General features: G+C 44.9%; 1 protein-coding gene across 1 annotated transcript; it reads right to left on the bottom strand.

The window, feature by feature from the left end:
• Positions 1 to 8960: 8960 nt before the first annotated feature.
• Positions 8961 to 24232, bottom strand: CUNH5orf15 (chromosome unknown C5orf15 homolog). Its single transcript, XM_045823595.1, has 3 exons — positions 24055 to 24232; positions 12147 to 12676; positions 8961 to 10441 (listed from the first exon to the last, which is right to left on the bottom strand). Exons 1-3 carry the CDS (start codon positions 24191 to 24193, stop codon positions 10310 to 10312), a joined length of 801 nt encoding a protein of 266 aa, XP_045679551.1. The 5' UTR covers positions 24194 to 24232; the 3' UTR covers positions 8961 to 10309.
• Between the last annotated feature and the right edge of the window lie 2724 nt (positions 24233 to 26956).

Below are 26956 nucleotides of genomic sequence, written 5' to 3'. Positions count from 1 at the left end.
CTGGTAAGATAAGTACATGGGTAAATGCGAAAGTAAGTATTATTGTACTTTTGATCTATAACTCCACTTTTTATTCCCTACAGGGTTTTAAAGACAAATACATAAAAAATAATTATAAATCTGTAACAACAACATGAAGGAGGGAGGATGAAGCTGTATAAGAGCAGAGTTTTGAAATAAATTGTTATAAATTTAGGATGTTAAGTGTAACCCCCCTGGTAATCACAAAGAAAATATCTATAGCATATATACAGATGGAAATGAGACTGGAATCGAGGTGGTTTGCTACCGAAAAAAAAAATCAGCTAAACACAAAAGATGGCAGTAATGGAGGAATGAGGGACAAAGAAAGTATAAGATACACAGAAAACAAATAGCAAGATGGCAGAAGTCGCTCCTTAACAGTATTTTTTTTTTTAGAATAGATTATTTTTTTTTAAAGATTTTATTTATTTTATTATTTTTTAGAGAGGGAAGGGAGGGATGAGAGAGAGAGAGAGAGAGAGAGAAACATCAATGTGCGGTTGCTGGGGGTTTATGGCCTGCAACCCAGGAATGTACCCTGGCTGGGAATCGAACCTGGGACACTTTGGTTCCCAGCCCGCGCTCAATCCACTGAGCTACGCCAGCCAGGGCTTCTTAACAGTATTTTTTTAAGATTTTATTTATTTTAGAGGGGAAGGGAGGGAGAAAGAGAAGGAAAGAAACATCAATGTGCAGTTGCCTCCTGTGCACCCCCCTACAGGGGACCTGGCCTGGCCTGCAACCCAGGTGTGTGCCCTGACTGGGAATCGAATCGACAACGGTTTGGTTCACAGGCTGGTGCTCAATCCACTGAGCCACACCAGCCAGGGCTCAGTAATTATTTTAAATGGAAATAGATTAAACTCTCCAAATAAGTGAAAAGGCAGAGGTTGGCAGAATGGATATTAAAAAGCATGCTCTGCCCTGGCTGGTGTGGCTTAGTGAATTGAGTACCAGCCTGCGAACCAAAGGGTTGCCAGTTCAATTCCCCTTCACAGCACATGCCTGGGTTGTAGGTCAGGTCCCCAGTAGAGGGTGCAGGAGATGCAACCATACATTGATGTTTCTCTCCCTCTCTTCCTCCCTCCCTTCCCCTCTCTTTATAAATAAAAATGTTAAAAAAAAAAAAAGCCAAACCAAGACAGGCAGAAGGGATTTGTCACATATATAACCAACTAAGCGGCTATACCCAGAACAGAAAACTCCCACAAAACAGTAAGAAAAAGGCAGACACTCTATTAGGAAAATAAGGGTCTTGAACAGCAGTTCACAAATTCGAATGTCCAATAAACATGAAAAATTTTTCATTATGATTAAGCACCAGGAAAAGCAAAGTCCGACCACAATGAGATACCACCATATAGCCACCAGATGAGTTAAAATTAAGAACACTAATGATGCCAAATGTTAGCAGGATGTGGAGCCACGGGAACCCCCACCCACTGCTGGAGAGTGTAAACTGGTTCAGTCCCTTGAGAAGACTGCTTGGCACTAGCTCTTCAAGTACGCAGCCAGCCATTCAACTCCTAAGTGCGCACCCGCCAGAAATGCCGACTCTCCCCATTCTCCTGCAGGCAACGAAAGGCATGTATCTGTGTAATAATGTTCCTAAAGTATCATCCACGACAGTTTGAAACTAGAAATAACTCAAATGCCCATCAATAGCAGACTAGGTAAGTATAACACGGTGTATTTTTACAGTAGAATACCACACGGCAATGAAAATGAATGAGCTACACCTACACTCTGAACCAGCTGCTGCATCTCACTGTCGTAATGTAGAATGAAAGCAGCCAGTCACAAAAGAACATATACAATGCACGCTATGATTCAATTTGTATGAAAGTCCAAAACATGTTAAATCATAGTGTGCGGAACATATACTTAGGTGGTAAACCTAGAAAGAAAAGCGAGGTAGTGGTTACCATAAAGGTGAAAATAATAGTTCCCCAGGGAGGGCGGGAGGGAGGGAGGGTGTGGTTGGGAAGGAGAGCTTGGGGTGCTGGCCAAGTCTGACTTCCCCTCCTGCCTTGGGCAATGGCTACACAAGCATTTGCTTTGAAATAATTTGTTAAAGTTGCACATTGCTCAGTGCATTTTCATGTGGTGTGTTATGTTGCATTCACAATAAAAGCAATTTTAAAAGGAAGAGGAGGAGGATACACCTCAGTGTGTAGAGCCTAAGCAGGGGTGTCCAACCTGCGGCCCTCAAGCTGCATGTGGCTCAGGATGGCCATGAATGCGGCCCAAAACAAAACCGTAAATTTACTTAAAATATTATGAGACTTTTTTTGTGTATGTCACAATGTATTTAATGTGTGGCCCAAGACAACTCTTCTTCTTCCAGTATGACCCCGAGACGCCAAAAGGTTGGTCACCCCTGGCCTAAGGGGAGAGGACCTTTGGATAATTTTTCTTCTCACTTTCCTGCTGCGGTCTCATGAAGAACTGGAGTCTGGAGTCAGACCCGCCTTAATTCAGCTCCCAGCTCTCTCTCCCCAGCACACGACCTCAGGCAAGCTGCTGAACTGTAGACTCCTGCTTCCTTACCTGAGAAATGGGCACTACAGATGCTCCTCAACTTACGATGAGGTCGCATCCCCATAAACCCATCGCAAGTCCAAGGTGTCATTAGTGGGAAATGCACTTACCGCACCAGACCTATGGACCACCATGGCTGAGCCTCACCTACCTTAAACGTGCTTGGAGCACTAACGTGAGCCTACAGTCGGGCACAACCATCTCACACTACGAACACACTGCGGGGCGTTGATGGTTCGCCCTGGAGATTGTGCACCTGACTGGGACCGGTGGCTCGCAGCCCCTAGCCTGAAAAAAGGTCACCATTCAAAACTGGCAGTACGTTTTCTACTCCATTTGTATCGCTTTCACACCATCGTGAAGTCAAAGCTTCTTACGTCAGGCCCGTCTCTCCTGGGCTGGCGGGCACACAGACAGTGGTGAGGGCCGGCCCACCCTGAGCCCTTGCCACGTGCTTGCCCCTGCGGTAATAAGTCTAAACTACCATCCCCATGAAGAAACAAAAGTGAAGTCCCATTTTTGGCATGTAAACCTTCATCACCTTTCACTGTGATTGCTTAATTCCTTTTCTTCCCTGCCTGGCAGCAGGCACCACAGGGACAGAGGCGGGGTCTGTCCTGACCTACGGCAGTCCCCAGCACGCAGCACAGTGCCAGAGTGAAAGGGGCCCAAGTGGTTCTCTCCCACTGCAGTGCTGCAGTGATGGCAGGAGGTGGGCACCTGAAGGTGAACCGCGGCGCCCAGGCCCTGCTCCGTCCTGGCCCCCCAGAGGAACAAGTACCCTTAGCTCAGGCGTGCTAAGGAGCCTGAAAGGAGCTCTCTCTGGGTTCCTGGACCCCACCGCCTCCAGTCCAGGGCATGATGGGAAGGATTATTTGGCCTTGTTTCAGGGAAAGGGTGAGGATGGGGAACAGAGGATGGGGTTGGAAGGCTCCAAGAAGCCCCACCTGTCACCTCGCAGGCTGTGCGTGCCCAGATGCTTCAGAGTAGACCAAGCCCTGCTAAGGCGGCCCTGGGGGGCCCATGATGGCAGACCTAGGACTGGGGGCATCTCCTGGGCAGCTCCTTCAAGCTCTCACTCCCTGGTGGGCCTGAGACTCACGCCAGCTCTTCTGTGGTCAGTGACATGCTGGACACTCCTCCCCATACACAAAGTCCTTTCACAAACTCAAATCCACTTTCTCATCCTGCCAAACCTGTGAGCCACCGAGTGCCCCTTTTACAGGGATGGAGGCTGGCAGGAACACAAGCTCAGACCAAGGTCTTCAGGCCTAGACCTCCCCACACTCCTCCTTCCCCTCCATTTCCCCCCAGGTCTGTCTTCTAGAACAGTAGGTAGGTGCAGCGTCAGCGGGATGACCTTAGCCCCAGCAAAGCCTGGGATATTCCAGCCAGCTTTCAAGACCCCAGACTCTTCATGCCCACTGAGGGGATCAGGAGCCTCCTTGGAGGCTGCAAACCAGTGTGTGGAGAGGACCCTGAGTGTAGAGGTCAGGCCCGGAGTGGGAACCCAACCCAGACTGTCTGATGCCAGGGCCCACCATAGTGCTAACGCACAGCAAGTCCCTCAGGTGGGCATGCTGTCCAATCCACAGGCAAGGGGGCGGCCAGAAGACAGGCACCCAGAGCCCAATGAGAAGGGCGTGCAGGAGGTCCAGGACTCCCAGAAAGTGGCGGCATCTCTGGGTCTCCAGCAGAGAAATGAGGCGGTTTGGGGGTAGGGAGAGGAAGCAACACAGGGTTTCAGAGCAGATGTATTGGGTATCAGGTGGAGAAGGGCTTCCGAAGGAGCAAGGCTTTTTGGATCTGGAGCCCCATCACAGCCGAAGGGTCCCAGACTGCTTGGCACTAGGCTGGAAGACAGGCGGGCTTGGGGCTGATGGGGTGAGAGCTGCTACTTACTGGTCCAAAACTCGGGCTCCCCGGAGTCACGTGAGTAGCCTGGATAGCAGGTCAGCACCACGCAGAGCTACTGATATGACAGTCAGAAATGGCCCCAGCCCCACTTCCAGAACCTGCCCCAGCCATTTCCCCTCCTCATGTGGAAGTGAATAAAAATACAGGTGAACACAGTCCAGCCACAGACGAACCTCAAACCACCGGACAGCCTCCTTTTCCGTTCCCCTGGAAGACTCTGGCCCCTGGAAGACTTTAACCTCTCGAACTTCTGCTGGGAGGATGGAACCACTTACTGCTGCTCCCGGGAGGCAGGTAAACTGTTGCACCGCCAGAGCGGACTGACGGCAGAAGGCTGTCAGCCAGAGACAGCCAGAGAGACCGGAACACCTGGCGGCCGTGAGAGCCACAGCCTTCCCCACTCCTCCGCCTCATGGGCAGCAGCTGTGCTGATGGAATCCTGGGCCTGGGGGAGGGGGAGACCACACAGTCAACGTGGACTTCAGGTAAAGCCGGCACGCCACATCCTGCATGCAGCTCCAGGTCCTGGATGCTAGTAAGTCAGACTCTGCCAACTACGTGGGCCGGTGCAGAGCGTGATTTGTCTCGGTTTTCTCATCTAATTTCACGGATATGTCACTGAACCATTTCAACGGGCCCCATGGCTGCCAGGAAGTGCTGTGTGGGGACTACAGCACACCACAAAGCTTGCACTCACCCTCGTGAGTTCACACCTAAAAGCAAAACCCCAGTAGAGACATGCCTGCCTTAACGAACTCTCAATGTCTCTGTCTGCCTTACAAGGTTCAACACATTCCTTTTCAAGTGAGATGCCGAAACGGGAGATAAAGGGTAACCCAGTAACCATTAGTACCCACATTCAGGGCCAAGCCCCTGGCCTGTCCACACAGTGACAGACGACACCACATGTGAGCAGGACGCAGAAGTGCTCTCAGGCTCAAATGTGGGTCTCGGGTGCCACCCAGGCCTGGGCAGGCCTCCTTGGCCTCACGGAGTCCAGACCACTTCTAGGACGAATGTTGACATGACGTTATTGCTGAGCCCAAAACTGAAAACCATCTAAAGAGTCCACAGGAACATGGCTAAATAAATCAGGTAGCTATTAAATGTTTTTAAATAGTAATGATATAGAAAATGCTCCTGACTTGTTAGGTAAAATGCACGATACAAAACTCTATGAGCCCTGACTGGTGTCGCTCAGTTGGTTGGACCACAGTCCTGTAACCAGAAGGTTGTGGGTTCAATTCCAAGTCAAGGCACATACAGGAGGCAACTGATCACCAATGTTCCTCTCTCTCCTTCCTCTCTCCCTTTCTCTCTAAAAGCAATGAAAAAAAAATGTCCTCAGGTGAGGATTTAAAAAAAAAAACAACTCTATAGGACCTTTCTGCTGGAACCACCGCCTTCCAGTAATTCACCAAAATGACTAAGGCAAAGGCAAAGAGGGGAGGCACCTTCTTCACACTCTCTAGGCCTTTTGGAAACATGGAGTTGTCCCTCTGGCCACATACATGCGAATCTACAAGCAAGGTGATATTGTGGGCATGAAGGAAAGGGCGCCATTCAGAAAGGACTGCCCACAGGCGTTGCCATGGAGAAACTGGAAGGGTCTGCAGTGTCACCCACATGCGGTGGGCACTGTTGTAAACAAACAAGTTAAAGGCAAGAGTCTTGCCAAGAGACTTAATGTACATATTGAGCATACTAAGCACTCTAAGAGACAAGATGGCTTCCTGACACGTGTGAAGGAAAATGATCAGAAAGAGAAGGAAGCCAGACTTCCAGCCAAGATGGAGACATAAGCAGACACGCTTCCCCTCCAAACACAACCATAGGAAGGATCACAGCTAACCTCAAAACAGAAGACAACCAGGACTGCCAGAAAATTAAACTGTATGGAAGCCCACCAATTAAGGACTTAAAGAAGAAATATTCATCCAGACGACTAGGAAAGGCGGAGACGGGGAGCTGGAGTGGACGCGGCGTGGCAGCGAGGCGGCAGTGGCCAGGCGGCGGCGGCAGCCAGCAGAAAGGGTGGTTCCACATCCACGTGTGGCAGATGAAAACCAAGGGTGGCGCCTAGGGAGCAAGCAATCCCAGCCGCAGGCCAGACCACGCAGCCCAGGGTTCCAGCACCAGGAAAATAAAGCCTCGTAACTTCTGGCCATAAAAACCAGTGGGAGTTGGGGCAGCAGAGGAAACTGCCAGCCTCTCAGGAGAACCTGCTTATAGATAGGGCCCCATTGTCCTAGAACTAACGGAAACCCACCCGCTCGGGGAACCACCACCAGGGCAGCAGCTAGGGGCAGCAGTTGCATACGGGACATGGGTGAAGTGACTGGAAACCGGGCGAGTGCCGAGCAAGCAGCACTGTTCCCTCTCCGACCCCACCGCACATACAGCACCACAAACTGGTGGAGCAACCCCACCCTGGCAAATACCTAAGGCTCCACCCCTTATAATATAACAGGTGTGCCAAGACAGGGAGCCAAAGCAGCTCTACCTAATACACAGAAACAAACACAGGGAGGCTGCCAAATTGAAGAGACAAAGAAACACGGCCCAAATGAAAGAACAGAACAAAACTCCAGAAAAAGAACTAAGTGAAATGGAGATAGCCAACCTATCAGATGCAGAGTTCAAAACACTGGTGATCAGGATGCTCAGAGAACTTACTGAGTACAGCAACAACATAAAGGAAGAAATGAAGGTTGCACTAAGTGAAATAAAGAAAAATCCACAGGGAACCACCAGTGGAGGGAAGGAAGCCGGCATTCAAATCAATGATTTGTAACATAAGGAAAAAATAAACCAGTACAGAATGAAGAAACAAGAAGTCAAAAAAATGAGGAGAATAAGAAGACTCTGGGACATCTCAAATGTGCCAACATCTGAATCATAGGGATGCCAGAAGGAGAAGAGGAAGAGCAAGAAACTGAAAACTTATTTGAAAAAATAATGAAAGAAAACTTCCCTAATTAGGTGAAGGAAATAGACATACAAGTCCAGGAAGCACAGAGAGTCCCAAACAAGGTGGACCCAAAGAGGACCACACCAAGACACATCATAATTAAAATGCCAAAGGTTAAATAGAGAGAGAGAAGCTTAAAGCAGCAAGAGAAAAGGAGACAATTACCTACAAAAGAGTTCCCATAAGCCTGTCATTTGATTTCTCAAAAGAGACCCTGCAGGCAAGAAGGGCCTGGAAAGAAGTATTCCAAGTTATGAAAAATAAGAACCTACATCCAAGATTACTCTACCCAACAAAGCTATCATTTAGAATGGAAGGGCAGATAAAGTGCTTCCCAGATAAGGTAAAGTTAAAGGAGTTCATCATCACGAAGCCCTTATCATATGACATGTTAAAGGGACTTATCTAAGGTCAAAACTACTAACAGTAAAATGACAATCAACTCACAACTATCAACAACTGGATCGAAAAAAAAACAAAACCAAACTGAACAACTAGAACAGGAGCAGAATCACAGAAATGGAGATCACATGGAGGGTTACCAGCAAGGAGGGTGAACGAGGAAGATGAGGAAAAGGTACAGGGAGTAAGAAGCATAGACAGTACAAAATAGACAGGGTGAGGGTAAGAATAGTATGGGAAATGGAGAAGCCAACGAACTTACATGCATGGTCCATGACTTGATGAACTAAGCACGGGTGGGGGGAGAGATTGCTGGAGGGAAGGGGAGTACCAGGTGAAAGAGGGCAAAGGGTAAAAAAATTGGGACAACTGTAATGACATAATCAATAAAACATACTTTTCTTAAAAAAAAGAAAGAAACCGAAGAGCAAGGTACCTGTGTCCAGCTAAAGCGCCGGTCTGCTCCCCGCAACAGAGCGCGCTGTGTGAGAATCGGTGGAGAGAAGCCTGAGCTGCTGTGACCTACTCCCTATGGATTCATGGCAGGATAAGTGTGTGTGTGTCGGGGGGGGGGGCGGGGGGGGGGGACTCTGGAATGATAAAATATTTTTTTAATTCTGTATGAGATCAAATTCATTTAAAAATTATAAACATACATGTCTGGATTTTTAATCAATGTACGAACTGGTTTTTCAATATCGGAAGCTACTCGATTTCAGCACTGGGCCTGGAGTGGCAGGGAGGGTGCCTCGGGAAGAACCCGAGAGCCCTGGATGCACCGCGGGGGACGACCCCAGGACTGGGAGGCTTCAGCAGGCAGACAGCAGGGGCCAGGATGCTAGAGAGCACGCACTGATTAGCTGCTGTACTTTTCTCTGCAATCCTACATTGCACCAGTTTCCAACCTCAGCACTTAGCGGTAAACTGAACCTGAAGGAGGATTTAGAAACTAAGTGGAATTCATAGAGGCAGGGTCCTATGGCTAAAAGGGACAAAAGCAAGCTAGTCAGCTCAGCGTGCCCCCAACATGACACTAACCCTGTGACCACCCAGATAAAGGACCCCATGCCATCATTAAAATAAAACATTCTCATGAAATCATGGATTGATATGTTTGCCATTTATTTTTTGAAATCTTATTCAAAATATTAAATAATACAATTTCAGATATAAAAAAAATGACTGCAATAAAACAGTGCAGGCATATTTCCGCTGTGCTCCCCTTCCATGTTAGGACAGTAAGCTGTCCACCGCGAGAAAGGACAGACCACCCAGCCGCCCCCACCTCTGTGCGGAGCACGTGCCTCCTCGCTCACCGGGCTTCGTGAGTGGGTGTTTGACGCATATCAGGGGTTATGTTTTCCAAAGGCTATAGTGACACTTGTACGTCGACCACGGATCAAATCACATATTTACACACTGATCAATTCTTTATGATAGACAGTCCAAACTAAAATGCAGTAAGTGATTTCCCATCGCGGTTTAAATAAAAAAGGAGACAGGTACAGCGGGAGAAGACGTCGGTGTGCACATACAGTCTCTACGCACACACCTCCGTTCAGGCTCAATTCTAATTTGAAAGCCCTAAACAATATTACTTAAGTAACAATGGCCCCCAAAATTTATTCAAAATTACTAAAAAATAATAAACAAAGTGAAAAAATCTGATATAATTCTAAACTCTGCCCCCTGCCTGAAAGCTTGGAGGAACCCGTGCTATAATCAATTGCTAACTAAAAGCAATTGTACATGTATTAATATTTTACCACAATTTCTATCTCTAAATTTAATTCAGTAATTCAAACCAAAAAATAATATCTCTATAACATTTTACCCATGTCCACTGCAAACTGCAGTCTCTAGTGCCAGAATTTCTAGAAACGTTTATTAATTGACCTAAAATTGTGATCAGATTGAATATTATCATTATCTAAAATTATGTTTATCTTAAATTATGTTTAAATTACCCAAAAATATCCAAAGCAATTTTCCTGGAGAACAAAAATGTTACTTATATGCAAAGTATTATTACATACATCCTTGTAGTAACAGTTTGGGAGAAAAAAGTGTCCTTAAAAACAGGATTTGGATGGCAGGAAAAAAATCTGAGTCAGCAGTACCAGGTATGCTAGAATTTAGTCACAAGTTTGGGATCTCTTAAAAGTAGCGTTACTAATACTTCCAGAAGTAAAATAAAGACATCTAAAACAATGAAAACTAACAGGAAATGCTTAGCTCCACACTTTGGACACCTGATTGAATTCACCTCTGAAAGTGTGCAGAAAAATTATACACTCCTTGTTTGTGACATTTAATTTCCAAAGCACCAAGGCAAAATAAAGAGAGACCCACCTCTCACTTAATACCAATTGCCTATGGCATACCTCTGCACAGTATATTATAAAAAGTCAAGCAAATAAAATTACATAATAAGCAAACTCAAATCACACAGCTTTAAAAAATATAATCATTGGTAATCTTCAGAGAAGGCATTGCCTCGTTAACGTTCTGGTCTAGGCGATGATACTCCACTGTTTTGGAACAAAGGCCATCACGCCATTTCCTGCTCTGAACCAGGAGGAAAATCTGGAATGAGACAAAATAAATCAGATATGCACAAGAAAACGGAAGAGACGCTAAAAGTCTTTATAACAACTGAAATAGCCCCCTTCTCTCTTCAAACACAAAAAGTAAAAGACCACCAACAACAAAAGGGCTATTTTGTTTCCCATCTTGTAAACAAGCCGAGACAGTGTTTCTCAAGTTCTAGTGGACATGGACTGCTTGTTAGAGACTGATTCCCGGGCAGTGTCTTCAGAGGTAAGTCAGTCAGGAGTCTGTGCTGGAGTCCAGAAACCTACTGTCTGACCAGCCCCTGAAGTGTTTAGAGACGGCCCAACACTAAACACTGGGAAGAACACCCCTGGCACTCCAAACTGTGTCCACCTACAAATTTACAAAGCTAGTGACAGGCACTAAGCCACAAGTAACCAACAGGACTCCAGAATCACTGATTCTCAAAGCTGGAAGGCACTTTGAAATTACTTGGTCAGTTCTGTCATCTCTTACATGAGAAAACCCAGGCCCCTAAGGCGAAGGTGGCTTTCCAGGGATCACAAAGCAAGTAAGAATACAGTCAAAAACAGAGATTTCCTGGTCAGGACATATTACAAAGGATGTTCTGTGTTTGATTTTCCCTTTCAGTATCTGAAAAGCTGAACCCTTCGGCTGGCTGCCAAGATGCCCCCTCACACTGAATTACCCATCCAGTCCTCTGTAAGCCTCCTTTGCCTCACGGAATCCAACAAACCAATTCTAGTACAGAAATGTTCATCGCAACATCATTTCTGAACCAAAAACTGAAAATCTTCTAAATATTCAACTAGAAAACAGCTAAATAAACCATGTAGCTGTTAAATCATGTTTTTAAAGAATATTAATGTAAAATGCTCATGATTTGTTAGGTAAAAAGATACAAAACTCTACATGAGATCAAATTCATTTAAAAATCATCACATGCATATATATGTCTGAATTATATACACATTTGCAGACCAGAAATATGCCAAACATTAATAATGCTCAGCTTTGGGTGGTAGCCTACATTTTCATTTCTATACTTTTCTGTGTTTTCTGAATTCCCTAAAATAAGCATGTAATACTTTTACAACCAGGAAAAAAGTTATTAAAATATCACTAAGTTCAATGGTTAATTAAAAGTACTAAATTAATGATCTTTCTCCACAAGTATTCCCACTGAAACAGCAGTGCAAAATTAAGATATAAAAACTTTTTTAAAAAAATCACTGGGTTTGGAGTTTTCTCATTAAAAAATAATTTTATTTCCTTTCTTAGAAGCACATGTAGTAAACCATTCTGTCCATAATTTGTTAAAATACACTAGATTTATGAACTGAATAGGCATCTCAATGTTTTACCATTTTAAACTTCACTAAAGAAAAAACCCTGAATCATAAAAAGCATTAATAAGAAATATGACTGATGCCCTAACTGGTATGGCTCAGTGGACTGAGTGTCAGCCTGCAAACTGAAAGGTCACTGGTTAGTTCCCAGTCAGGGCACATGCCTGAACTGCTGGCCATGTTCCCAGCTGGGGGCTGTGTGAGATGCAACCTATTGACATATTTCTCGTACATCAATGTTTCTCTCCCTCTCTTTCTCCCTCCCTTCCCCTCTCTCTAAAAATAAAGTAAATAAAATCTTAAAAGACAAAAGAAATATGACTGAGATATTAAAAGGCAACTGAGGGGCTAAAAATCCCCAAACTTACCTTCCTTTTGTTGTGATATGTAATATAAATAATAGCAATGCAAAAAGCAAAAATAAGAAGATGAAAAAAGAAATGGCTGTCTTCCTCCTCTATATCTGAGGACGGGGTCTTGAAAGACCTCACAGACTGTTCAATCTCCACGTAGCCCCTGTTTTCCGCCAACGCCTCACTGGGCTCGTCGTCCCTGGGGCTGGTGGTCCAGTCGTAGTCTGTCTCTCCGTAATCCCCGTTGTCCAGAGTGTCTCTGGCGGTGGATGGAGAGCTATTCAGCGCAAGAAGATCCTCCTCTTCTATGCTAGGGTCTTCATTGCGATCAGCTTCCTCTTGGGACAGGGAAGTGGTTGGTGAGGGATGAGGGGAGACAGATGCCCCCCCACTCTTCTCTGGACTGGTGGTGGGAGGGAGAGTGGTGCTGATCTGGGGAAGAGGAGGTTCGGTTTGTTTTTCAGGTGTTAAAACCGCACTCGCATTTGCGGTGGAAATGCCTTCCTTGAATTCAGTCTGGCTTGATGACTCAATCGGCACCACAGCTAAAAAAAAGTAAATAAAGAACATTAAGCTGAAATCTCTAATTTTATATCCATTAAGCTAGAAGCACGTTTACCTAAATTTTCCACTAAGCATTTCTCTTTGCTGAATTCCCATACCTTGCTCTTGAGAATTAGTTAACCAGTCTCAATAGGCAGCAGTTATTGTCTTAGGTTGATTATTCACCAGATAACAGCTACCCTGCCAGGCAGCAACAGCCTAAGCAGCAGGGAAGACCCAGCCAGCACCAAAAGAGAAAGAGAAAAAACAAAGAGGGTCCGACTGTAGGTCCCAGGGCCACGCCCACACAGCGTGCTCGCCCACCCCGCGGTTTTCATTTCACAGGGGTGGGCTTCAGCAATCCTCGCCCCGCCAGGCTCCAGCCCTCACCCAGAATGGAAAGACCATGGCCGACGCTGACAAGCAGGCCACACACTAGATACGGAATTTGAACTTAAGTACTTTCAACACAACACAACAAATTCACGAATAGCTAATGTACACAGCATTTCTAAATGATACCAGAACTGAAGGATGCCCCCCACATCTTCTAAATTATTTTTTTTAAAAAGCATTCTTATAAAGAAGAAAAGAAAAACTCCTAAAGGGAAAGAATTGGAAACTGGAGCTTAAAACCAAAACACTGGAGAAGGCAACCTAGGTGTGGGACACCAAACATGCACAAGCTCTCTCCCTGTGCCGCACCCACTCAGCGCAGTTTCCAAAGTAAGAGTTAAATCAGCTACAGCAGCCCCGGCTGGGGTGCTCAGTGGACTGAGTGCCGGCCTGCAAACGAAGTCTGTGGTTTGATTCCCAGGCAGGACACAAGCCTGGGTTGCAGGCCAGATCCCTAGTAGGGGGCTTGCAAGAGGCAACTGATTGATGTACCTCTCACACTGATGTTTCTCTGCCTTCTCTTTCTCCCTACCCTTCCCCTCTCTCTAAAAATAAATAAATAAAATCTTTTTTAAAAAGTAAAATTTAAAAAATAAATAAATTAGTTTCAGCAGTAACTCTATATACCAGAAGTTCAGAGGCATGTCAGCTGAAATTTAAGTGTTTCTCATTTACAATCTAATGTAGCATCTGTTGGATAGCTTCAAGAATAGCCAGTATACTTAAAAAACTGTCACGTGAGATTTAAAAATACTCAGATAATATTTTTAAATCTACCACAGTAAAAGAAAACACTTATAGGGCCAAGATTAAACCAAATCATTCCTGGGCTTTCAAAAACATGCATGCGGGCACACAAATGAACAGTCTCACAGTCTCAGACAACTCTTTCTCCGCGAATCCTCTCTGGTGTGTGCGTCACAGCTGGCATCTATTTCATACAGAAGAAATAAACAGCTAGTCTCGACTGGACTGAATAGAACCTCAGAACAAATATTTTAGTAAATTAGTAAAAAGTTTAGTAAATTAGTAGAATTCTCTTAAAACAGCTGTAACAGTTGGTTCCTTGAAATTTTTCACTAGAAGAAAAAAAATAAGCAGGGCTACAACTGAGTACATTATTCAGAAAACTATTAACAGGAATTTCCTTTTTTATTTCATTTATTATTTTTTAGAGAGAGGGGAAGGGAGGGAGAAAGAAAAGGACAGAAACATTGATGTGCAAGAGACACATTGATCAGTGGCCTCTCACACACCCCCAGCTGGGGACCTGGCCAGCAACCCAGGCATGTGCCCTGACTGGGAATCGAACTAGTGACCTTTCAGTTCAGAGGCCGGTTCTCAATCCACTCACTGAGCCACACCAGCCAGGACTAACAGGAATTTCTTACAAGAATTTTTGTACATTTATCACTTCAATTTAATTATGATTCAGGCAAGCATTCACAAATTGCTATTTCTCTGATATATCTAATTTCTCTGACAAAGTGTTAGAAAATACGTTTTAAAGTAAAATTTTAAAGTTGGAAGCCAACAAGCAAACTTTGACTTTTTAAAAAATTATTTTTCTAGACTTGACTTTTAGAATAGTCATGTATATTTCAAGAGCACAAGCTGACAGGGATGGGAATGATCATAATTTGTCCCCAACTCCCACCCCTCCCCACACCCACAAACCCCTCCCTCCAGTGCACTCCAGAATTCACAGTCACTCACCAGCAGACCCCTTCTTTCATCCTTCACTTTCTTGTTATAACTGAAACCTGAAGCCCCCTTAAAGACACTTCCCTGCAGCCCTTTCAATGAATAGCTTTCTCCCCCCACATCCTTGTAGTCCAGCGGAGTCTGGAGAAGGGGGAACTGTTCTACTACAGAAGGGGTGGAGCCCCTTCCACACAGGCTCCCATGCCCCCAGCCTTACTCTCCTGTCATCAGCTTTCACCCACTAACCTTTGTCCTCGAACTTCCCGTCTGGGTCCCTAACTCTCCACCAGTGTAGCTTCTGGCTAGAGCTCACTCTACCCAAGGGCTCTGTCCTGATTTCAACATCCTTGACCCCCTGTATCTATTCTGATGAGCCAGCCCTCCCCTTCACCTTAACTTCTCACTCCCGTGGTCATTATCACTACAGGACTTCCAGAACCTCAATTTCATGTGTCCCACTCACTGACCTGCCTTCTGGTCTTTCAAGTTCATTCCCTGGTATTCTGAATCCATCAAAACTGCGATTCCCCGATCACTCCACCTTTTCAGTCCCTCAGGGATACCACCCCACCCTCACCCAATACACTCTCGTCCCTCTTGACCCAGATTCCATTCTGTGGTCACCAGTCTCCCTCTCTTGCATTCACTTCCCTTCACTCTTGCTCACTCTGTCCCAGACACTCAGTGAGGCTGCATCCTGAGCTAAAGCAAAAACTCTGACTCCGTCTGCACCACGCAGCTGAGCATGGCTGAAAATAAATATACAACCATGCCACTGCTTTTATTTCATTTTAAATGCAATGCCAAAATGCTGTTGGCAATTATACTGTATTTTCCTAGTCCATCCACCCTACTGCTCTCTTAGGAGACCATTCATATTTTCCCCTGTCCTCAAACTTCCACACCACCTCTGTTGTCCTCACTTTCAACTGCTGACTCCACTCCCTAACTTCTCTGGGAAAATGGAGCGATCAGAAGAGAACTCCCATAACTACCCAGACTCTACAGGTTCATAAACCCAACTGCCTACTTGGAATCTCCTCTTACATGGTGGACATCCAAATTAACATGTCCAAAATAAATTCTGCCTCTGGCCCCCAGGAAAATGGAGTAAACATACATTTTCCTATTCTTCCCACCAAACACAACTAAAGTCCTCCATGACACATCCTGGGTTGGCCAAAAAGTCCATTACATTTTTTCTGTAAAATAAAAGACACATTTTTTCATTTTCACCAATAACTTTATTGATTTGGATATTTTGACTGTGTCGACTATCTCCTGCTATTGGCTGTAGTGGGTAGAGGCCAGGGGTGCTGCTAAACATCTTCCAGTGCATAGGACAGCCCCACAGCAAAGGGTCATTTGGCCAAAATGTCAACAGTACCAAGAAAGTTCGCAAATCACTTTTGACGTGTTCGATCAATCACAGCACCTTCCCCATACACTGCACTAATCTGTTTTGCATTTCTGTTGCATTTTAACCTTTCTTGAAATAATAAAACATAATACGCCAAAAATGTTGTGTATCTTCTTCCATCATCAATATTAAAATGGCTGCACAAAAATTTACCGATTTTGATAAGGTCTTTTTTTTAATGCAAGCTGATATGAGAGCTGCCACAATACAGTCTAACAAAATTGTTTCAAATGAAGTTAAAGACAACCGAAGCACTACTAGAGCCATTATGGGAAAGAAACAAATGAACTTTTTGGCCAACCCAGTGCAACATACCACATGCAGACTCTGGAAGGTGGAGACTAACTCAGCAGAGCGCCTATAGACCTTTGGACCTGAGAAATGACCAATGGTGACTTCCTAGATTTTCTTTTTGCCTCAGGTACTAGAGACCTGGAGCTGAACAAGGCAGCGACCTGGAAACATGAGGGGTACAGACAGAAAGAGCCCCACGAGAAGCCTGCTCTCTCTAGCCCGATCAGGAGCAAGACATCCTGGCAAGAAAGAAAACGTTCACACAATGACTGCTCCGCCCGTCCCCACCAGGGGAGGCCAAGTGGGTGCCTAGATCCCCACCCCCCAGACAGTGACAAGGCGCCCCTCCCCTTCACAAGGGGGTGGGGCCAAGAGGCCCAGTAAAGAGTCAAGACTGGCCCATCACCCAGCAGCAAGGCCACCCCCCCCATTATGTGGGCGGAGACCATGAGGGGGACCACCCACCCTCGCCCAGAGGTAACAGGCAAGTGGGGATTCCTACCTCCCTCTGTCAGTGCTGTGCGGCAACCCCTCCTCCTCTCCCCTCCCCTGCCAGAGCAACGTCATAAAAAGCCAAGTAGAAGAAAAAGTTTGAATAAAACCAAAGTCTGAAAACACAAACTACCACAGCTCACCCAATATGAAATACATTATTTAAGTAGTCCTATAACTACTACGGAAATTAAATTCTTAATTTTAAAACTCCCCCAAAAGAAAGCTCTTGACCCAAATGGTTCACCAGAGAATTCTACCAAATGTTTAAAGAAGAATTAACACCAATTCTATATAATCTCCTCCAGGCAACAGAAAAAGAGGGAACACTCCTCAACTCATTTTATGAACCTAACATTATCATCTTGATACCAAACTAAAGGTACTACAGAAAAAGAAAGCTAAAGACCGATACCTTTTATAACATGGATGTAAACATTAACAAAATATTAGCAAACAGAAATCAGCAATATATAGAAAGAATGATGTTCCATGAACAGTAAGGTTTATTCCAGGGATACAAGACTGGTTCAGCCCTGGCTGGCGTAGCTCAGTGGATTGAGTGTGGGCTACAAACCAAAGTGTCGCAGGTTCGATTCCCAGTCAGGGTACATGCCTGGGTTGCAGGCCATGACCCCCAGCAACCGCACATTGATGTTTCTCTCTCTCTCTCTCTCTCTCTCTATCTCCCTCCCTTCCCTCTCTAAAAATAAATAAATAAATAAAATCTTTAAAAAAATAGACTGGTTCAATACTCAAAATTAATCAATGTAATCAATCATATCAACAAGCTAAGTGAAACTTGACCTAAGTTCTCATAATTATATAAAAATAAAAAATGGGTCACAAACTTAAATGTAAAAGGGAAAACTACAAAGTTTTTAGAAAAAGACACGGGAAAATCTTTGGAATCCAGCACTAGGGAACTAGGGAAGTTCTTAGACCTGATACCAAAGACAAAATACATAAGAGGAAAAATTCGTAACTGGGTTTCATCAAAATTAAAAACTTTTGCTCCATGAAGGACCTTCCTGTAAGGATGAAAAGACAAGCTACAGAGTGGGAGAAATATTATTAAGCCCCATATCCAACAAAGGACTAGTACCTAATATACATAAATAACTCTGAAACTCAAAAGGGAAGAAAACCACCCAATTAGAACATGGGCAAAAGTCTCAAAGAGACATTTTACCTAAGAGAATACACTAACTCCTCATCTTCACTCATCAGTTACCAATAGGTTTTGCAACCTTAAGTGAAACAAAGTGTAACTAAACCAAATTCACCACAGGCTGTTATGATATAAACAAGAGTTAAGTTCCTACAACATTACAATGATAAACAAAACCTTATTTCAGGACCTGCTGTGTACAGATGGCAAATAAGCACATGAAAAGGCATGAGCCATTAGGGAAATGCAAAATAAAACCACAATGAGATATCACTGGTCAGCTATCAGAATGACTAAAATAAAAAATAATGACAATACCAAATGCTGGTGAGGATGCAAAGAAACTAGATCATTCATATATTACTAGTGGTAATGTAAAATAGGAAAGCCATGCCAGAAAACAGTTTGGTGATTTCTCAAAAAACTAAATATGCGACTACCATATGACCCAGCAATTGCTCTCCTGGGCATTTATCCCAGAGAACTCAAAACCTGTGTTCACACAAAAATCTGAATGTTTACAGCAGCTTTATGCATAATAGCCAGAAACTGGAAACAACACAGGTGTCCCTCAACAGATGAATGGTTAAACCCAGTGTAGTGCCCATCCATCCCGTGGAATGTTATTCAGCAATAAAATGAAACAAACTATTGACACGTGAAACAACTTGAATGACTCTCCGGAGAATTACACTAGGTGAAAAAAGCAATCCCAACAAGTTATATACCAACTGATTCCATTTATATCACATTCTCAAAATGACAAAATTATGAAACTAAAAAACAGAGTAGTGGCTGCCAGGCTTTCAGGAGGGGTGTGACTAGGAGGGAAGTGGGGGTGACCAAAAAGGGCAACTAGAGGTCCTCAGGGTGATGGCAATGCTCTCTTTCCACCAGACCGATGTCGGCATGCGGACTGTGATACTTCCTTGCAGCTTTGCAAGATGCTGGGGAAAACTGGGTAGAGGGTACACAGTACCTCTATATTATTTCTGGCAACTACAAGTGAATCTACAATTAAAATAAAAAGTTTCATTTTATTTTTTTAAAGATTTTTTATTTATTTATTTTTAGAGAAAGTGGAAGGGAGAGAGAAAGAGAGGAAGAGAAACATCAATGTGTGGTTGCCTCTCACATGCCCCATACTAGGGACCTGGCCTGCAACCCAGGCATGCACCCTGACTGGGAATCAAACTAGCGACCCTTTGGTTTGCAGGCCCATGCTCAATCCACTGAGCCACACCAGTCAGGGCAAAAGTTTCATTTGAAAATGCATTTTTACTTCCCACTCGAAAAAAAAAAAAAAATTTGTTCTACCTACTACCTCCCTCTCAGTTAACAGCAACTCCATTTTTCTAACTACTCAAGCCAAAAACCTTGTAATCATCCTTTTCTTAATGCCCCACATCCAATCCGTGACTCTACCTTGGAAATGCATGCAGAATTTGAAGGCTTTCCACCCCTCCACCGCCGCTGCCCCGCCCCAGCCATCATCATCATACCCGCATATCACAGCAGCCTTCTCAACGATCCATCATCCGTCTGCTCCCACCCTAAGCCCCACTGTCCGCTCTCCACAACAGCCAGAGTCCAGCCAGAGTCGTCATGTAAAAACTAAGTTAGATGACGTTCCTCCTCTGCTTAAACCCCCTGGGAGCTCTCGGAGTACAGCAGAGGGCACAGTCAACAACACTGTGGTAATCAGGCAGGGCACTGCGTGGGCGCTGGAACTATCAGGGGGACACTCTGTAAAGTATAGGACTGTCCGACCACTGTGCTGTACACCTGACACGAACACAAAGTAATACGGAATGTCAACAGTATTTGAACAACATTAAACCCTCCAGGAGTTCCCCATTTCTCTCAGAAACGAAATGCCAAGTCCTCATAACAGCCCACAAGACCCTGCCTGGCCCAACCCGCGTGACTTCAGTCCCGTCACCTCTTACTCACCTCCGACACTCTGCCCCACCGCCAACTCAATGCACAGCAGGCGTTCACTGTGTAGTGCCCATGTTCCTGACCCACTCCCGCTGCACCAGTGCCCGAGCTGCAGAGCTGCACCGTCGCACCTACTGTGCCCTCTGAAAAGCCACTTCCAGAGCTCTCCACCCGACAAAACCCCACTCCTTCTCCTAAGACATCCCATTGTCAATCTGTGTGTTGTGGCAACTCCAATAGGTAGCACCAAGTAGGAGGAGAACTAGTTAGTACTGTCCAAAAACTGAAACCTGGAAATAATATACAGGAAGACAAACTAAGAATTCATCTAAAACATTAGATGCAAATTAGATCAACCTCCTGGACCTCCACTCCTTCAAAACAGAGAAGTGGACCCAGTCAGATAAGAACAAAGTGATAACTTTAACTTGATAGATTTAATTGCTGAGCTTCTAAAAAATATATTACTTTACACTTCTAAATGTTCCATTTCTACCCTTTCTTAGTTGGTATTACCTTTCTACTTAAACTTTAACATTTAAAAAATAAAACTTCCCAAATTTAATTATCTTCTATTAGTCTCTTTAAAAAAAAAAAAAAAAAGCACTGCCTTAAACCTGGCTGGTGTGGCTCAGTGGACTGAGTGCCAGACTGCAAATCAAAGGGTCGCAGATTCCATCCCTTCTGTGGTGCACACCTGAGTTGCGGGCCAGGTCCCCAGTAGGGGGCGCACAAGAAACAAACACACATGGGTGTGTTTCCCTCTCTAAAAATAAATAAATAAAATCTTTTTCTTTTTTTCAAAAAAAATAAATAAACACTGCCTTAACATAACTACATCATAGCTACATCTCTAACAAGAATGCAGAGGACCCTAAGAATTCACTCACACACTGGACTGGAAAGCATTACCTTAAGAAATTAAACACATTACACATTAAATTAGGTGACCGCTTTGGAGCAAATATGAGGGCAAATGTGAAAAAGCAGACACCTTTGACATGACATGGCAAGATTTGGTCATAAGGTGATCATCCAGTGACCCAAAATAATGCTTATATTAATTTTTTTAGACCTTATAAAAACAAAAACATAAAACTTAAAAATTCTTACAGATTGCCAAGAATATACCCAAGCACTGAAATTTTAAGAAACCTAATAAGGAATAAGTTTAAATAAATCTGAGGGGGTAACTTTCTAACTTTCTGTGCTTTTTGAAGTTTGGAACTCAGCACAGTCTATCTAGACTTTAATTTTCTGATTATAGGAGTGATACTCTGAGACCCTAAGGCGTGCTTATAAAAACACTAATATTAGCCAATGCTTTATAAATGCTACACTATATTGTAATTAAGTTGTTTCCCTATTAAAAGTATATATTTAGTTTTAAGTTCTTTTCAGTAGGAAATGATATGAATTATATATATATATGATAAAAAAAGAAAAAGAATCCCTGAGCTGCCCCACTCTAGTTGAGCAATATTTCTGGGGTTCTAATAAATAAAAAGCTACATAAAAGGACACCTTAACACTCCACACTCCCCCTCACTTACCCCACCCCCAATCAAAAGATTTTCAACCATCTCTTAGGGGGAAGTTACTTCTGAAACTACAGTTACTAGACATATATCCCCCAAACCATATATCTTACACATTCCAGCAAGAAATGTGAATGTTTAAATGTCAGTTTTTTCTTGAATGATTAAATGACTAAAACAATCATGCCACTCAAGTGCTTTAGGAACACGACTAGCTGCATCAGCCAGGGAAATCCTCCTTATATTTTATTAATGAGGAAAGGGCCTTGGGAAAATGGAACACAGTCCTTCCCCACAGACTTGCAAACACTTCCGGAGTGGGTTGGGGGGAGGGCAGTTGCCCCACCCTCAGCAACCACAGCACTTTCATAGGAGAATGTCCCCCTAGACAGCCCACTGGCAATAAGAGAACACTACCCCTTTCACACTGTCTTTCACCTGAAAACTCAAAAAAGGGAGAAAAGCAGGACTGTGTCTTGGCCTGAAGGAAAAAAGGGACTACTATGCCCTAGCTGGCATAGCTCAGTGGATTGAGCGTGGGCTGCGAACCCACAAATCGCTGGTTCAATTCCCAGTCAGGGCACATGCCTGGGTTGCGGGCCAGGTCCCCAGTGGGGGCCACATGAGAAGCAACCACGCACTGATGTTTGTCTCTCTCTCTCTTTCTCCCTCCCTTCCCATCTCTAAAAATAAATAAATAAAATATTTTTAAAAAAAGGGACTACTAAATAAAACTGCTTAATCATTGTATGTTCTTATTAGTGGATTTGTTTCCCCTAAGCCTCAGACCCTGGTTTATAGATTTCCTCATTTCTCAATGAAGGCTTCAATATCTTGATTCACAATGTAACATTTCTAAGCAAAGTGAAACTTAACCATACAGCATTGTTTACAATACTCAAGATATGGAAATGACCCAAGTGCCCATCAATGGAAACGAATGACTAAGGAAGATGTTACATATATATACACGTGGAACATTACTCAGCCATAAAAAAAAAGAATGGAATCTTGCCATTTGGGACAACATGGATGGACTCTGAGAGCATTATGCAGAGCAAGATAAATACCATTCACTTATATGTGCAATCTTAAAAAACAAACAAACCAATACAAGACAAACAAAAAAGGCCAAGCTCATAGATACAGAGAACAGAATGGTGGTTTGTGAAGGGGTGGAGAGGAGCATTGGTAAAGAGAGTCAGAAAGTACAAACGTTCCGTTATAAAATAAGTTGGGGGGGGGGAGTGTAAGGTGCCGCATGGTGACTACAGTTAATAATGCTGTATTGCATCTTTGAAAGCTATGTGAGAAAATCTTAAAAGTTCTCATTATGAGAAAATACCTGTAACTACATATGAGAATATATGGTAAGTAGACTTACTCCGGTGATCAGTCTGCCGTGTGTACAAATATCAAATCATTATGTTGTACACCTGAAACTAATATAAAGTTCTATGTCAATGATGCCCCAATTAAAAAATTATAAATATTTTAAAGAGGAAATACTTAATCCTATACAGCCATTAAAATGAAGCAGGATTGCCCCCAGCGGGGTGGCTCTGTTGGTTAGACCATCGTCCCCATACGCCAAGGCTATGGGTTCGATCCCAGGTCAGGGCACATACAAGAAACAGCCAATGCAACTATAAATAAGTAAAACAACTCTCTCTACCCGCCCCCCAAAAAAATCAATAAATAAAAATTTTAAAGAAGGAAATGGAGCAGGACTGTCCGGTTCACCCGGAACACAGAGAAGGGGGACCACGTCTACAAGGAACCTCCCTCATCCTGGAACTCCTCTCCTCCCCCGAGCCCCTGAAGTCTGGCTCTTCCCCGAACACCAGATCCAGAGCTCAGAGGTGCCAGGACCCGAAGAAAGCCTTTTCCCTTCACTTCTGCTTTCCAAAGTACTCCAGGGCTCAGCCTGGCCACCGCTCCTGCCCACCGAGGGCCTGCCGAGCCCGAGTGCGCTCCCTTTGGGACCCTCTGCCGACACCACGACCTCTAACCTCGGCCCCCGCCTCAGCACCTGCCTCCTCCTCCTCCCCCTCTACACCTTCCAGACTACCCCCTCCAAGGGCTCTGGAGACGCCCCCCAGCACCTCTCCCTGCCGCAGCCCACCCAGGAGCCCAGACCACACCCCCCGCCCGCCTCCCCGCCCCTCTGCACGCCGCGCTCGCCGCTCTCCGCGTCCCTGCCCCTCTCGGCCCCTCTTCTCTGGCCTCTCAGAGTCCCACGTCCTCAGACCCGTTCAGACAGCCTCCTCTCCCTCCCCGGCCGGCAGCGACCCTGCCCCGCCTAGACGACGCCGTCCGCTCAGGACACTCGGAAGCGCCCCTTCCCCGGCTCTGCGCGTCTCCGGGTCCGCGCCCCGGTCCTCGAAGCTCCCCGCAGCCGCCCCGCCGCCGCAGCCCCTTTACCGCTGGACACGGTGGCGGACGCGAGCAGGAGCGCCAGGACCAGCGGCCGCTCCAAGCCCCCGGGGACCTGGGTGCCCGGCCTGGGCGGCAGCTTCGCTCGCACGGCCCCACTCATTCTCCTCACAGCGACAGCGGCCATAACGGACTCTGCCCGGAACCTGCGCTGTTGCTAGGCTCTACGTCGTGACGTCAGGCACTGCGTAAGGTTTCTCGGCTCTTACGTTTGGGCGTGATGACGTTGATCCTGGAGCGGGGCTCCCGGAAGGGAAATACGGAGGAAGGATGCCGGGGTGGGGCCGAGGGGGGCTGCGCAGGTCCGCTGCGGGTTAAGGATGTACCGCGCTCGGTGTGAAGAGGGTCAGAGCGAGCCCCTCCCTGCCTCCGGCACGATGGGGCACCTCGCAGCCTACAAAAGTGCCCTCAAACGTCTTTGAACGGAAGAGCTGACTATTTAATACCCCGATCCCTAAGGGACCCCTTCCCTGTGTCCTCCGGGAAACGAATGTTAACAGTGGCGATGGCCAGGTGGTGGGGTTATAAGCAAATGTTTTATTTATTTTTTATCTTTACCCATACTCTTCAGCAAATATTTAGCACTTCTCCATGTTTCGGTGTACAGCAGTGAACGAAACGAACCCCTACTTGTGTGGAGTTAGTTTACTTTCCTAGGAGGGACTCGATCGTGTGAAATGAACACTATATACAGTAGAAAGCGTGTTGTGGAGGAAAAGCCGGGAAGATGGCTAGGAAATAGAGGTGCAAAGAGCTTCCGCGTTTTCTGCAATTTCTATTACTTTTTAAATTATGTAACTTTTAAAACTCCCCGAATATGAAAATTCAAATTTAGAAACGTTCAGGGAGCTCCCCCTATTAAGGACCCGGCACAGTGCTTTGGTCTGTATGTTCTGTAAATGTTTCCTTAATAAACATCTGTAGGCTTCAAATAATAAAAGTTCCATTGGATCAATTTGCAGGAAAATGAGCACGTTCACAAAGTAAGACGTTTCCTGCGCCAACAGCTTCACCACTCTGGGCTCCCGAGCCCCTCGGAAGATTGCTGCCATCCCCCCAGACACAGCTGAGCAGCCTCTGAAGAGGCCTGTGTTCTCCTGAATCTGGTTTCCCTTAACATTCGTCTGGCCCAGGTGACAGATCTGAAACACACAAACTCCACGTTGTTAAGAAAACTGAGAAGCCATTCATCTGTTCATTCCCCTCAGCCCACCACAAGCCTAGACAGGCTGAATGGTGCCCTTATTGCAAAGTTGCCAGGGTAGCCAGGGCACCACGGGTCCCTTCCGTGAGCACAGAAACCACCACTCAGCTTAACGAATTGGCTTCTCAATTCTAGCTTCTGCTCGTTGGGAGACTCAGGTTTAAACAGACCTTTTTCTGTAATAAACACACCTTCAATCCTCTCCTTGGTCCCCAGATTGTTTCAATTCTCTTTCGGTGAGCTATCATGAACTCAAGGCATTTTACACGATATTCTGACGTGCTGTGTGCAACAAGCAGGTATTTGTACCTGGCATGTGACTGGAAGCGCCCAGTACCCAGTGTGTGCTAAAATCTCCGGACAAATTCAACAAAGTTCACTTTGAAATAGCTGCACATCATTCATTATGAACCTGATAAAGACAGTATGACAAATACTTAGGCCAGCAGGTCTAGGGTGATCAGTTACACAAAATCCTAGACATAAATCTGATACCTGTTTGGAATTGTCACTTCCAGATATCCATAAAAAGGAGTGCTGCCTAAAAATGTATCGCTGAATAGAAAAAAAAGGTTCATATTTGCTGAAACTGGGTAATGTAGATGCAGATACTATTCTACTTTGTGAATGTTTGAAATTTAATCTTCACCCAAGGACATGTTTATTGATTTTGAGAAGAGAGAAACATCCATTGGTTGTTTCCCATATGCTCCAACCTAGGATCCAACCAACAACCTAGGTATGTACCCTGAGAACCAAACCCACAACCTTTTGATGTATGAGATACTCCGACCAAGACAACCTGCCAGGCTTCACCATGTTATTTTTTTAGTTATAAATATATGGCAGAATTCTAAACCCCCCAATGATCCATGCCTTCATATGACCTCCTGTTCTTGAGTGTGGGAGGGACGTGTAAATACATCACTCCTGTGATTAGGCTGCTATATGGCACAGGTGACTTTGAGAGATCATCCTCAGTGGGCCTCACCTAATCAGGTGAGTCCTTGAAAGGGTTGGGGCAAGTTATGGGGGTATAATATACAACATGGTAACTATAATTAATGAGGCTGTGTTGTATATTTTAAATTGCCGAGAATAGATCTTAAAAGTTCTTATAAGAAAAAATTGTAACTGTATGTGGTAATAGATGTTAACTAGACTTACTGTGATTATTTTGCAATATATACAAACATTGAGTCATTATGCTGTATACCTAAAACTAAGGTAATGTGAATTACATGTCAATAAAAATAAATAACCTTTACAGGGGGGTGGGGCTATTCCTGAAGATTTTAAGTGTGAGAGGGATTTGACCTCGAGTTTTTCTGTTGTAGCTTTGAGGATGGGGGGGACTGTTTAGCAAGTGTGCAGGCAGCCTCCTTTGATGAGAGAGGCCCCTTGCTGATGGCCAGCAAGGAAACAGGGGCCACTATTCTACAACCAACAGGAACCGAATTCTGCCATGACCTTGGGAACCTGGAAGAAGACCCCAAGCTCCAGATGAGAACACAGCCTGGCTGACATCCTAATTTCCACATTGTGACACTTAACAGAGAGCCCGGCCACACTGGGCTTGGATTTCTGACCTGTGGACCTGTGAGATGAGTGTTGTTTGTAAGCCGCTAAATCTGTGGTAATTTCTTATGCAACAATAGAAACTAAAAATATCACATACACAGAGAA

The sequence above is a fragment of the Phyllostomus hastatus genome, unplaced genomic scaffold, assembly GCF_019186645.2.
Source record: "Phyllostomus hastatus isolate PE091 unplaced genomic scaffold, TTU_PhHast_1.1 phas_contig_150, whole genome shotgun sequence".
Taxonomy (NCBI): Eukaryota; Metazoa; Chordata; class Mammalia; order Chiroptera; family Phyllostomidae; genus Phyllostomus; species Phyllostomus hastatus.
Note: the sequence above shows the minus strand (reverse complement) of the source record. Positions and strands in the feature narration are given on the sequence as shown.